This window comes from Artibeus jamaicensis, unplaced genomic scaffold, assembly GCF_021234435.1.
Source record: "Artibeus jamaicensis isolate MK-2021 breed Jamaican fruit bat unplaced genomic scaffold, CSHL_Jam_final contig_332, whole genome shotgun sequence".
Classification (NCBI taxonomy): Eukaryota; Metazoa; Chordata; class Mammalia; order Chiroptera; family Phyllostomidae; genus Artibeus; species Artibeus jamaicensis.
Genome location: NW_026521788.1, coordinates 15,271,190 through 15,284,463, shown reverse-complemented (window position 1 = coordinate 15,284,463; position 13,274 = coordinate 15,271,190). Strand labels below are relative to the sequence as shown.

General features: G+C 38.2%; 1 protein-coding gene across 2 annotated transcripts in view; it reads right to left on the bottom strand.

Annotated features, from left to right (window-relative positions):
- The window catches only part of ARID5B (AT-rich interaction domain 5B), a 177,667-nt gene that overhangs the window by 138,305 nt on the left and 26,088 nt on the right, over positions 1-13,274 (bottom strand). For both annotated transcript variants that reach the window (XM_037139955.2, XM_053664016.1), the window contains one exon: positions 4,318-4,543. In XM_037139955.2, the coding sequence (XP_036995850.2) occupies positions 4,318-4,543 (226 nt within the window). The remainder of the gene's footprint in view (positions 1-4,317; positions 4,544-13,274) is intronic.

Genomic DNA, 13,274 nt, shown 5'->3' with positions numbered 1-13,274 from the left:
CATCTTAGATTTTGGTACTAAAGGCTCCCATATATATTCATCTTTCCTCAGTTGATTTTCTCAAATACTTGAGAAAATAAGATAAACCTAGCTACACACTATTCCCCATTTTATGCACAAGGAACCTGAACGTGTAAACATGCCGTGACCTCTCCAGTGAGTGACAGATCTCCAGGTAGAGCCAAGATTCTCCTGACATCCCATCCACTTCTCTTTCAACATCACCATGCTGCTTATTCCCCAAAGAATGGTCAACGTCTCAGCAACAGAAGGAGAAGCCACTCTTTCTCAATCTGATGGGACTTCAGAGACAGAAATTGAACTGAGGGAACCCCCCTCATTAAATTCAGCCATGGCCCACTCACACCTTTCGGTCTCCTTTTTCGATTTCAGCTGAGAATACTCTATCTTTTCTTTCTTTTTCTAAAGACACATTTGGAGATAAAACCATTCATAACTGCCCGTCCACAGACAGTTTGTGGCAGCATAATTGACAATGAGTCTGCTGTAAAAAAATGAAAATGCTGTTTTAATAACCTTGGCCTAAAATACATTCTGTTGTATGCCTCAAAGGGTTTCAATAAAAAGCCAACCTGTAGAGACATATTTTCTTGGCTTAAACAACAATCCAAAGCATATAAATGTAGTCCAACTATAATGACATATTTATAGGCCAATAAAGCTTGCACTGCAGCCTTCCGACTTCACTTAAAGGAACTCTGTAAGAAGCAGTGTTATATAAAATAATTTGACTTTTTTTCAAACTATTGCCCAAGGAATAAAAGAAAGCACAAGTTTGCTATGCTTAACTGATAGTGTTTATATTCCTTAGGTGCTAAAGATTTTATAAAATGAAATAATTCTTCATTTGGTTACTTCTAACTGCCATACCAAATATGGGTATCCAGTCCACTTTATTACAAAAGCTAAGTACTGTAATTCTAAAGACAAAAATAAATAATGAGAGGCTTGTGTAGTGAATGATTTAATCAACCCGATTCTTCTGGAAAAACAGGTTCCTGTGTTCGTTATGCTTATGAATAATACATTCCTTAACCCTTCTATTGTAAGATAGTTTTTTTTTCTATAAACTTCGGTATGAAACTACTGTCTGATGGAAGGCGAAACATCTCACTGAGTAAAGTCACGATTTGAATTGGTTTTATATTCAGCTTTCTTTCTTTGAAAAGCACAAAGAGGAGGAAGGGGACAAAGTCTTCTTACGCATCTCAGAAGTGTTGTTTAAAATTATTAGTTTTCCCATGATCTGTCTGCAATTTTGGTCACCAGTCATTTAGAATCTTAAAGTGAAAACTCCAGAGAGTTTTAAAAAGCAAATATGACATCTGCAAATATTGTCCTTGAAGAGGAAAAGGGGACGAAAAAATGAAAGAGTTGTGATTTGAATCAGAGCAGTTATTGGAAGCTGCCATTTGGGGCAGAGTTTCTCTTTGTGGAGTATTAATTTGTTGGCAGACACACATTTATGAGAACATTCTTGGTTCTTTCTTTTTTACTATTCAGAGAGAGACAGGAAGTGACACAAACTGAGATTAAAGGGAATTTATTCTACCTAAACATTGAGCAAGAAGAGTTCTTTAATTACTTTTTATATGGTAAAAGCCCTTCTTTTATGAGGCAACCTCATTATTTTGTTTTTATTGATGTTTTAACTGATGAAATAGCTCAGTTAAAAAAATAACATATTGCAGTTTTACTTTATCTACAGAAAGGTGAGATCTTTCCATTCTTTGCTTACTTCCACCAGAAAAAAAAAGGGGGGGGGGTCTTAAGTAATCTCAGAGTTCATCTTCTTTCTTTGGTAAGAACAATGAGGAATTGGAAGAGTTCTACAGAAGGAAAAACCTAATAAGTGTGTGAACTTCCATTAACAATGTGGTATTGGAAGTGGTTTTAGTGTGGCCAAGAGAGAGGGAGATAAGAAAACCACTGTGTAGAAAGAAAAGTACAGACAACAAATATTTTGATGTTGCACACAGAGAAAGGAAGAGGTTGAAGAGAAAGTTTCGGGGACAGGAATGCAAACAGCAAATGACACCCCCTGTCTCCCCAAAATAAATCCCAATAATGCAGACTTGTAAACCTTAGATCAAGCAGATAATGGAAACTCATTACATTAAGAAAAGTTTTTGTTTCTCTTTCCACATTATTACAACACAGTGTGCATTCCAATTACAAAAGCTATTTGTCTCAAATTCCCCACAGCTCATACCAACTGAGTAGAATTTCAAGGTCCCAAATTCTATCCTTAAAGGGGTATTTTACATTAAAAAAGAAAAAGTACATGGTGTTTCTTGCTCAGTAGAGGAGACAGTCACCCAATCAAATACCCTGGTGATGATTTTCTCTTCCTCAGCACTAACAGTAGAGTTGTTTCCCAAATGAGACACCACTACCCCAGGAAAAAAAAAAAGAATTACATAGAATGCCTTTTATCAGCAAACATTCCTTAGCCTTGCCTTGGTCCTACTAAAAGAAAAATCTGGGGAAGCAGACTCAGCAATCTGTCTTATTTTTTTAAATTCCCCCGTGTGTCTAATGAACAACTAGATTTAAAAACCACTAAGTACTTTGAATATGCACTCTAAACCAATTTCTTCTGGAATCAATTATTCAAAATGTATAGTATGGACATTTTTAGAATTCAAAAAGATCAAAACCTCTAAATCTTTTGCTGGAATTAAGAGATCAGGTTTCTTTTCATGTTCATTAATAAACTATCAATTTTAAACACAAAACAACCCTGCTATAAATACTCTTGTTTATTTGTGTGACATCAAGCTTAACCATCTACATATCCTTTTGTCCCCTGTGGGTTTCCTGTTTAGTTTTTTTATTAGTAACAGTATATTCCATAACTAAAAAAAAAAATTCAAACAAAAGAAAGGCTTTAATGTTAAGGAAAACAAGACAATAATGATACAACTTAGATCATATACCAAGAAAGTAACAAAACAGATGTATTATTCAACACGATTGCACCTCCAAAGACCAGTCTGTGTGTTCACAGACTGAAGGGCGTAATGGCATATACAGGAAGATTCGTTAAAAAAAAAAAAAGCTTGTTTGGCTTTAAAAGGAAAACCACTAGATTAATAATTTTCTCTAACTGTGCACATGACAATCAGGCTGCCATGTCCAAAATATTACTGTCTGACATCTACCAAAGACGCCAGGAAACTGTTGATCATTAAACTCAAATTGCGAGATAATATTAATGCTATTCCTGAAACACAGTACAGCTCATCACAAACCAGAATCACATTAAAGACAGTCAGTTACTGGTTTTATGCAGTCTCTCTATGCCAATTAAGATAAACAGTTTATGTTTGTTATAACAGTTAAATTCTGGGTTAAAAAAACAGGAAGTTGTCACATTAAGGCATAAAATAGGGCTATGAAAATCAGCATTGTGTTAGAATGAAAGAAAAAGATGCCTTAATATGTTAAAAGTAAAGTTCCTCTTTGCCTAAAGAGGAAATAACTAGTCTAAATCAGAGGTCAACGTCAGTCTTGAGCAATGCTAGCAGAGTAAGTTAGTGAGTGCTGCAGGGAGATGCAAGCAAAAGTAAGAAAAACAAGGAAAGGACACAAGAAGTCACTGGAGCAGGAAGGTGTTAAGAAAAAGCAGTAGAATTAATTATGGAGCCCCATGTACACCAATCCCTGCTCTTGATCCTTTATATCTTACATCTCACAGTGACCCTGTCAGGTTCTGATATTTTTCAGATGGAAAAACTGAGGCTTGGAGGTTACATTACCTGCCCAAGGGCACACAACTAAATAAGCAGCACGGTAGGATGCAAACACTAATTAAAGTAACTACTCCGAATCTCACAAGGTCGCAAGTGGGAGATGGAAAGGACGGAAGGAAAAAAAATACATAGTCGATGGTGAGGACTCCATGCTGAAAGCTCAGGAAAGCCCATGCCGACCAGTGGTGCCTGCTTTGGCACGGCTCTCCTGCTCCATGTTGTCACTCATCTCGCTTCCTCATCTCGTTTTCCACCTAACGTTTCTGGCACAGGGATCCACAGAAGGTCCTGTGTTCTAACGGGTGAAATCTATCCCTTATATACCCATTCATCTGTCCATGTGTATTCCCAGGCCCCTTCGAAGTTAAAGAAATAATGTATATAATCAGGATACAATCAGAGTGTACACACACATACACATATCAGCATATATGTATATGTGTATATATACATACCAGAGTTTCCAGAAAAACCTATAACCAAAAAAGTAGGTTACTATATATCCTCACACATTAGATTTAGCAGTACAGATTATAGTTACCAAGGTCAGCCTTTTCCTTGAGAACGTCTTTGAAGTTGAGCCCACTGTTCAGGGTTGACTGCCTGTACTTCAGCAGAGCTTCTTTCTGTCCATTCCTTCCCAAGGCCTCTGTCTTCAGGGGTCCAGCTTGGAGGCCGCATCTCCACTTGGAGAAATCGGAATGTACCCACTTGACCAGGTCTTCAAGCTTCACAATCACCTTTTCGGAAACAGCAATGACTTCATCCTACAACGGGTGGTTGGGGAAGAACAAAAAACATTATTTGCCGTTCTGAGGTGAATGATAAATTTTCAGTAAAGCCCATCTGCCCATTTGGGTGGTTTTAACTTTATACAAGCAGACAATGTGCTTTTTAGGGGCAGAGAATTGTCAGTAACTCACTTCATTTCAATGACTTTTTTTACTCCTAGTTGTCTAGTTGAGGAATAATTTATACAATATATTTGTTATATGATTAGAAAGTACAAAACTTGGGCAGTAGTTCTAATAGGCATTTTTAATGTGACTGGCCAAAGCCTACTCTGCCTATCTAACCGCTTGGGTGAAAGTTAATTTTTAAGTACAATTAATTACAAAAGTAAAAAGCAAGAACTAGATGACTAATGGTTAGCCTGTCTCTATATAAATGGTCTAAGTAAATCTGGGATTCTTGGAACTCTGACTCACCCCCAAATTCCTATGTTTATGGTACATTTTCCCTTGGCTTATACACAAATATTGAATTTAACTTTTGTCCTAAAAATTAAATAAAACTGTGATGTAATCCCAAAAGAAATACTTCATAAATGTTATGTGCTTCCCACTGAAAGAAACTTACACATTCTCATGTTTCTTAAAAACTTTGTAAGTTGAGAAACGTACTGATTTTTTTTTTCTTTTAATACATATGGGGTAAGAGGCAAGAGGGCCAGTGAGGAAAAGGGCTTTGAATCTAAGAAAAGTAGTCAAAACTTAAGTTTCTCCTATGGATCATAAATTTGAATTTTAAGCATCTGTAATTGCTTCCAGGAAACAACCAACTTTTCTGACTCAGAATTAATTCGCCAAGATATTTAATAGACGTCCATACATGGAACAAAGTGGGGGGGGGGGGCTTCTCTTACTCGAAGCTTCTTTGGAAAAGGCTTCCTATCAGCTCCCTGGGTTTTAAGTTAAATTATTTGAAACATTTGACATTTCAACTTGAACTGACTTCTTTCATTTCTTTTACTTCACATTTCTGAAGAAAGCTTAGCTTGTGAAAACCCCTGAGCTTACAAAATCTGAGAAATATTTTTGACAAACAACAACAGGAAGATGTCTCTAGGCTATTAAACAAAAGGAATTCACAAGTGATTTTGACTAATTTTACTGTTAAACATGACTCCTTCCTCCCTCTCCCGCACTCACACACACAGCACCGCTCACGCCACTCCAGAGCAAACAAAAAAGGGTTTATTAAGATAAGCTTCACGCAATAAAAAACCCTGGGGTTAGTTTTTAAAACTGTTTTAAGGTAGGATCTAAAATTACACTTTTCTTCCTCCAGCTCCAAGCTGCTTCTGAGAAGAAAGTCTGTAAGGCAGTGGCAAAATAACAAATAACCCTATCAAACACGAAAAACAAAACTTTCGTAATGGAATATTTCCTCTTATCACGATCAAATATGAATTTCCACTAAATGGGAGACAAAGTGGAAACTCTTTTTATTCTCTGCTCAAGAAAAAATATTGCCATACTTTAGGTAAACAATGGGGCATATTACAAAGTACCATTTCAATGGATGATTTCACTCAGATTCACTACACTATCCTCTTGAAATAAAAGATCTGTAGTTGTCATGCATTTTATAGCTATTACATGGTGATTATTAAATGTCAGAATAAAAATTCAGCCTGGGTATTGTTTCAAAGCATATGAGAACAACCTCTGGACAGGGCATGCCAGAAATCAAGTGTAGAATACACTGGAAAATATCTATCATGGCATATAATTCTCAACATTAGCAAAGATGAATTTTGACAGTAGTTTTACCAAATATGGTTCCCTAGAAGAGACAAGTTTGGAGATGAGTGTTATTTTCAAATAGCTCTCACTCTGATCAAATGATTATCGTGTCAATTACCAGTAGCTTCAGACCATTTCCAAGAAATGGCATGACTAGCTCTGGCTGGCTTACAACACCCGCCAAACAGTTTATTAACCAAGAGAAAGTACAATCCTAATGATGTCATTGATGAATAAACCCATGTTTCAAGATTCAGGCTCTGGATTCTGCCCTCCCTCCTTTTTCTCTCTGGAACAGACCTTCTGAATATGTACACAAGAAATAAAGACAAATGCAGGAATTCACATAAACCTCCATAAGCCATAAACCCAAATTTGGATTAATTGTGAAACCGCCAGTATCTTTTACTGTGGATTCACAGAGAAACTGGCCCAGCAGCATTGTCAAATGCCAGGATTTAGAAGGAAATCTGATAAAGCAGAGGAGGGAGAAACAACAAACCAACCCAAAAAACAAAACAGCCAATATATATATAGAAAATGTCTCAGGAAACATTACTTTGTACACACAATGGCATAAATCACATGCTTGTATTTACTATTCTGAGCAACTGCTGACTAAAGTTTCTAATACTGGCCATTCCTGGGCAAGTCTCTATGTCTAAGAAAAGAATTTCAATAAGCCATCCTGTGATTACATTAGCTCTCTGTGAATTGAAAATATTGGATAAATATTGCTGATAAATATTGTTCTAGATAAATATTGCTGATTTACTCTAACACCACAGGGACACAAAGAAATACACTTTGCTATTCTATTAATGTACCTTGGCTTTTCAATTAACCTGGCCCCCAATCAATATTTATGTAGGCTGTGTTGAGATACTAAGTCCATAACCCCCTTTCATGATTGTTTTAAACTGCCTGTTTCTGTAATTTGGGTTTTGTTTCTACCACTGTATAAAAACATCTTATTTGATCACGGAATCCTCTAAGCCAGAGATCATCCGGTCAAGAGGTCATAAATCTGCCTGCCCCTGTGTATGGCTGGCCTTTCCGAGTGCTCCAGGCAACTGGTAAGTTGTACACAAAGTATCCAGATGTCCACCTTCTCTTATAGAATAAAATAAAAGTATACTTGTCAAAAACAAAATAACCTCCCCCACAACAAAAAGCAGTTGCAACTGAGTAGCAGTTGCCTTCATTAGACAAGATACAAGGTCCCTAGTTTACCACCGGCCCTGCCCGCCACTCCTTACTGCCTTACAGGCAGTCTCCATTCCCCCTCACCTGCCTGGTCCCTTGGGAAGGAACCAGGTATTTGAGCTTGTATACCCTGATTTAGTACACTGCCCTCATTTTATTGATGAGGATAACGAGGTTCAGGGACATGTTTTAGTGGCAAGTTTTGATAGAACTTGGACGACAGTTGAGGTTTCCTATCGGCCAACACAGCTTGCACCCTTTAGATATTTAAAATAGCTAAAAAGGGATAATACTACCTACCTCTCACGGTAACTGTGAGGATTAAATGGGCTAACACCAGTGAAATACATGTCAGAGGTAGCTACCTTTATCATTGTTGTTACTGCTCTGGGTTGGTGTTTTTCCAAAGCATGTCATGCAGACATCAGTTCAGATGGTTTGTGGGTAAACTTGTTTTGTAGAGAATACAAGTTACTAATTGCTTATTTATTTTTGTAGCTACTTTCCATTTATGGGGAAAGTGGGATGGGTTGTTCATTTACAGGAGATATAGAAAGTTTCCTCTTTAAATAAACATGATAATAAATGGACCAATATGAACAAAGCCATTAAGTAAACATGTATGGAGGGGAATAGTCAAGATGCTATAAAAATGACTGAAATTTGGGAGTGCATTAGATTACTGGTTCTCAAAGTGTGGTTGAGGAACCCTGGAGAATCCATGAGACTATTTTGGCTGGTCTATAGAGTCCAAACAATGATCTTAATAAACCGAGACATCATTTGCTTTCTTCACTCTTAGTCTCTTTCAGGGGTAAGTGGGGTTTTCCAGGGACCACGTGATACTTGGTGCAGTAACACAGAGAAGGCAGAAGCAGACAGGGGAATCCAGCTGTCTCTGCTAAGCTACATCGTAAAGAAATTCATAAAAATGGGAAATGATGCCACTTTTTTTTTACTAAATTTTTGTTCTTGAAAATATGGTTTAATTGCATGAAATGGGATACGTTTATATCATGGGTTTATATTGCCATTTTTGTTTTATTTAAAAAAAATTAATGTAGAATAAACTATCGCTCCCCTTTTTACTTATTTCTTTCTTTTTCTGGTTTACAGTTCCTTGAGTTTTAACACATGGTGAGCAATGATCTAGTCTTGCCATTGTTAGCTCTTTTCCAAAATGTCATAGAAATTGAATCCTACACCATGAAATCTTTTGAGACTGTTTCCTTCACTCAGCGTACTGTCTTTGAGATCAACCCATGTCGCTATGCATATCAATAGCTTGTTACTTTACATTGCTGAGTAGTACACCGTGGTGTCTCAAAGTTTGTCCACTTATCCACTGAGGGGCACTGAGTTGTTTTCGTCTTTGGTCATTACAAATGCAGCTTCTCTCCCCATTCATGTACAGGTTTTCGTGTGAACATGCGTTTTCAATTCTCCACAGTAAACACCTAGGGGAGGGATTGCTGACTCATATGGTAAGTGTGTACTTAATTGTGTAAAAAATGTCCACCTGTTTTCCAGAGTGGCTGTACCATTTCACAGCTCCCCCCACCCCCAGCAATGGATGAGAATTCCAGTTGCTTCTCATCTTTGTCAACACTTGGGAATATCACTGTTAATTCATTTGTTTTTGTCCTTCTAATATGTATTTAGTGGCTTCTCAGTATGTTTTAATTTTCATTTCCCTAATGACTAATGATGCTGAACATCTTTTCAGGTGCTCATTTACCATCAGGATATCCGTTTTTGTTAAGTGTGTGTTTAAGCCTTTTGCCTATTTTTAAAATTAGATTGTTTTCCTACAGTTGAGTTTTGAGTATTCTTGTGCTTTCTGGACACAAGTCTTTCATCAGATATGTGCTTTGGAAATAGCTTTGTCCATTCTGTAGCTTGCCTTTTTATTCTTCTAACAGTGTCTTTCACGAAGAAAAAGTTTTAAATTTTGATCAAGTCCAATGGTCAGTTTTTTCCTTTATGGATTGTGGTGTCACTGTATATTTATGATCTCTTTGTCTAATCGCAGGTAATGAGGAGTTTCTCCATTGTTTTCTTTTAAAAGTTTCATAGTGTCACATTTAGAAGCATAGTCTATTTTGAGTTAATTTTATATAAGGTGTGAGGGTCAGCTTGACATACTTTTTTCCATATAAATGTTATATTATTTGTATTTTAAAATAAATTATAAGTATTTCATTTCTCAGCTTTAATTTCAAACACATTAAATATCATTAGTGATAACCCACATAAAGAAAAGTTCTTTGGGACCCTCAGTAATTGAAGTATGAGCCCCAAAACTTTGAGAACCACTGTATTGTATCATTAAACCAAGGCCTTTTCTTATTCTTCATTTTCCTTGACTTAGTAGCCTTTGGTAATGAACAGCCCTACCTTTGTATTAAAAGTCCCTCTCTCCCTAAGAACTGTGAAGAGTCTGAGATTTTATGCTACTTTCAAAATGACAGGTTAGCCTGACACAGTTGCATGGGGCTGGCAAAGGACATAAGACTCTTGGTCCCAGAAAAAGAATGGTTTACAGCAATCATTATAGTCAAAGTGCCAGCCTCTGTGTTGGTTCTTTATTCCCATTTCCCAACAGGAAATGGAAAGAGGGCTGGATAGTATCTATACATAGAGTCCCTACTACAGGAGGGACTACTACAGGCAGCCTCACAGGAGAAGGAGGACCCTGAGTGTAGGGGACCCAAATCTATCATACTCATCATTAAGAGCGGCTGCCCTTTATTCTGGAGGAAGACACTAGCTCTGTCTTCCAAGGCTGTTTGTTCACTATATAAACACCCTCCAAAAGAGAATCCATAACAAAGGCCATCCATGGCTCTGCCCACAAGATGTGCAGATATTCAAGAGACCCTTGGAGAACACCTACCCAACATCTACCACCTCCCTACTGGAAAAATGTAGGAAACAAATATACCTAGATGCAGTCTGGGTGCAGGTCTTTCTCTGCAAAGCGCCCCTTGAAGAAATCATTCTCCTTGGAAATTCTAATGTTCATCTGTTAGCACATGACTGCATTCTATAGTTCGATTCCAAACAATTCCTCCAGACTCCAGTCCCCGGTTGCCAATTTGGATGTCTCTGAGTCAACTCAAGCTCAGTGGAACTAACTGCACAGCCCATTTGGCTTATATGTAAGAAAACATCTCAGTTGACGCAACGGGAATTTAACATTTCCCAAACGTGGCTAATTTTTCCCTGAAATCTATTCTTCCTTTCTTCTTTATAATAAACTGCTAAATTGGTGCATATAGAATAAAAGCACCATTTCCCTGCTTCCCTTATGGCTGGGGGCAGCCACATGACCAAGTTTGAGCCAATGGGATGTGAGTATTAGTGATGTGGGCAACTTCTAGGCCATGCCCTCAAAGGTATGCCTTTGGGCCATACAAATAAAGGCAAATCTCCCCAGAGAAAAAAGTGGGAGGAGCCTGGTCCCTATACTGCGTAGAGCAGAGCTACTATACCTGCTCTGAAATGCCCACCTCTAGGCAGTGGTAAGAGATTCTGAACTCCTAACTTATTTCAGCAACTTTAATTCTGGGTCTCTGTTACACATAGTTGAACCTATATCCTTACTAATACATTAAATCTTCACTTAATGTTGTCAATAGTCTTAAAACTGTGATGAAATAATGCACAATGTAATGAAATCAATTTTACATACACTAGTAGATATAAACGAGTTAAATTCCAATGGCACATCATCAACTTTATGAAATGATGCTGAACAAAACAATATTATTCAAGGACCTACAATGTATCATTCCTTAGTAGAGAGAACATGAATGGAACCTTCCCTATACCCCGCGTGGTAGCCAATAACAGATCACGGCTGAAGACAGCAGTATTCAGCTATGTTAATAGAGTCCAAAAGAGAATAAACATGTAAGTGTAATATTACAGGGGTTAACCAGGAGGAGTGGACTGATAACAGGAAAACACAGCACATTCACCTCAATTTTCCCTGAACACACTGGATTTTAAAACTGTTCTTTGTGGTAGTTGAAATGTGATTAAGTGTTGGGAACACAAAACACATCAATAGGTGACATTAGTACATAAATTGAAAAATCAAAATAATGGTCCAATTGGTTTCAGAAGAATGGGAAGTTTTCATCAAGATAGAAACTATAGAAAAGACCTGCTAAGTGTCAACTTTTAGGAAGACCAGTGGCAACCATATCAGCTGTGCCCTAACCACTCCGGTGAGGAATTTGTGCCTTTGGTGTGGACCAAAGAACCGAGGCAAGGGGAAGGAAGTGCCACCACTGGGCCTGGCTGATTTGGCCACCCCCTTGCTTTCAAGTCTCCCTCAGATACGTGTTATTCAAGGTACCTACTCCTATGGCCTATCACTGTCCCTGTTACACATTAGTGTGTTCTGCTAACAGGATAGCTACACAGTGAGTAAAAAGGTTTCACCCCATAGGCATGTAGTTGCCTATCAGAGGGCCAAGAAAGCCAGGCCAAACAGAATGGCAATATGGGTCGAGAAGATGAAGCTTTAACTGGTCAGCAGTGACATGAGAAAAAGCTAGACGATGCAGTAAACATCTCATGAAGCTAATGTTGCTAGGTTTTCAGGACTATTCTTGTATCCGTGGGGACCCAATAGGACGTAAACGGAAGACTTGAGTAATGATAATCCAAGGAGGGTTTACAAAGGAACTAATGACAAAGGTGTTGGTAGGACGTAAAAAACCCTAAGAGAAAGATAGTACAGCAGCCTGAGCTACGAGCAGTTCAGCTATCGCCTCTCCTAGGCCAAAAGGTCAAACAGGAAAGCAGGTAGTTACCAGGATCAGAGCAGACCCTTCTCCAAGTAGCACTGACTTCCTTGGAGGGACACCATCAGCCTGGAGGAACCTCACAGGAAAGATCAGGGAATAAATACCTGCCTTCATTCTCCTCCCTCTCCCTGTTCTGCCAGGGCGTCTCTATGGCCGAATCGCACTGAAGGCCGCGGGGTCCAGGAGTTCCATTAAGGGAGCCCATACAGGTCAGCCTTCCAGCACAGGGCAGAGAAAAGGGAGCCCTGTTTATCTGGAGCAGACCTCTGCACACTCTTTCCTTTTAAAGCTTTATCCCTCCTCCTTTTGTCTGGTGTTATCCTTTTTTTCCCCTCTGAAATGAGGATGGCAATAGATATTAGTAGTTGTTGTTTTTAATATCCTTACTAGGCAAAATAAAGTGCTATCAACACTAAGTTGGTCCCTGAACTGGGAATTGCTGTTCCTATTGCCTGTGACATAACATTAAATCTTTGTTAGGTATCAATGTTGATGCTGAATTGCATAATTTCTGCCTTCCACAGTAAACACCTGTATTGCAGAGACTTTTCAGAGGCAAGTACCTTCATTTAACTTTGACTTCTCTGGTACTTCTTAAAGAGCCATGCACAATGCTGGGCCTAAAGCACGCAACAAATATGTATTTTAATTGTACACCATCTCTGGACATTCATGTTGGGAGAGGATAAGGTACAGAGAAAGCATTGACTTCTGGGTCTGGTGGACCCAGGCTCAAATGTACCTCTACTGAATTTAATGTCCATGTTTATCTTAGGATGTAACATCATCTCACCAAAGTATCATCTTTAAAAAAAGAGGGGGAAATAGTATAAAAGAACCCATCTCATAGGATAGTTAGGATGTTGAAGTTGTCATAGTACATGTCAACGCAAGGTAGGCATTTAAAAAATGACGGCTACTGCTATTATTATATAATATCACTT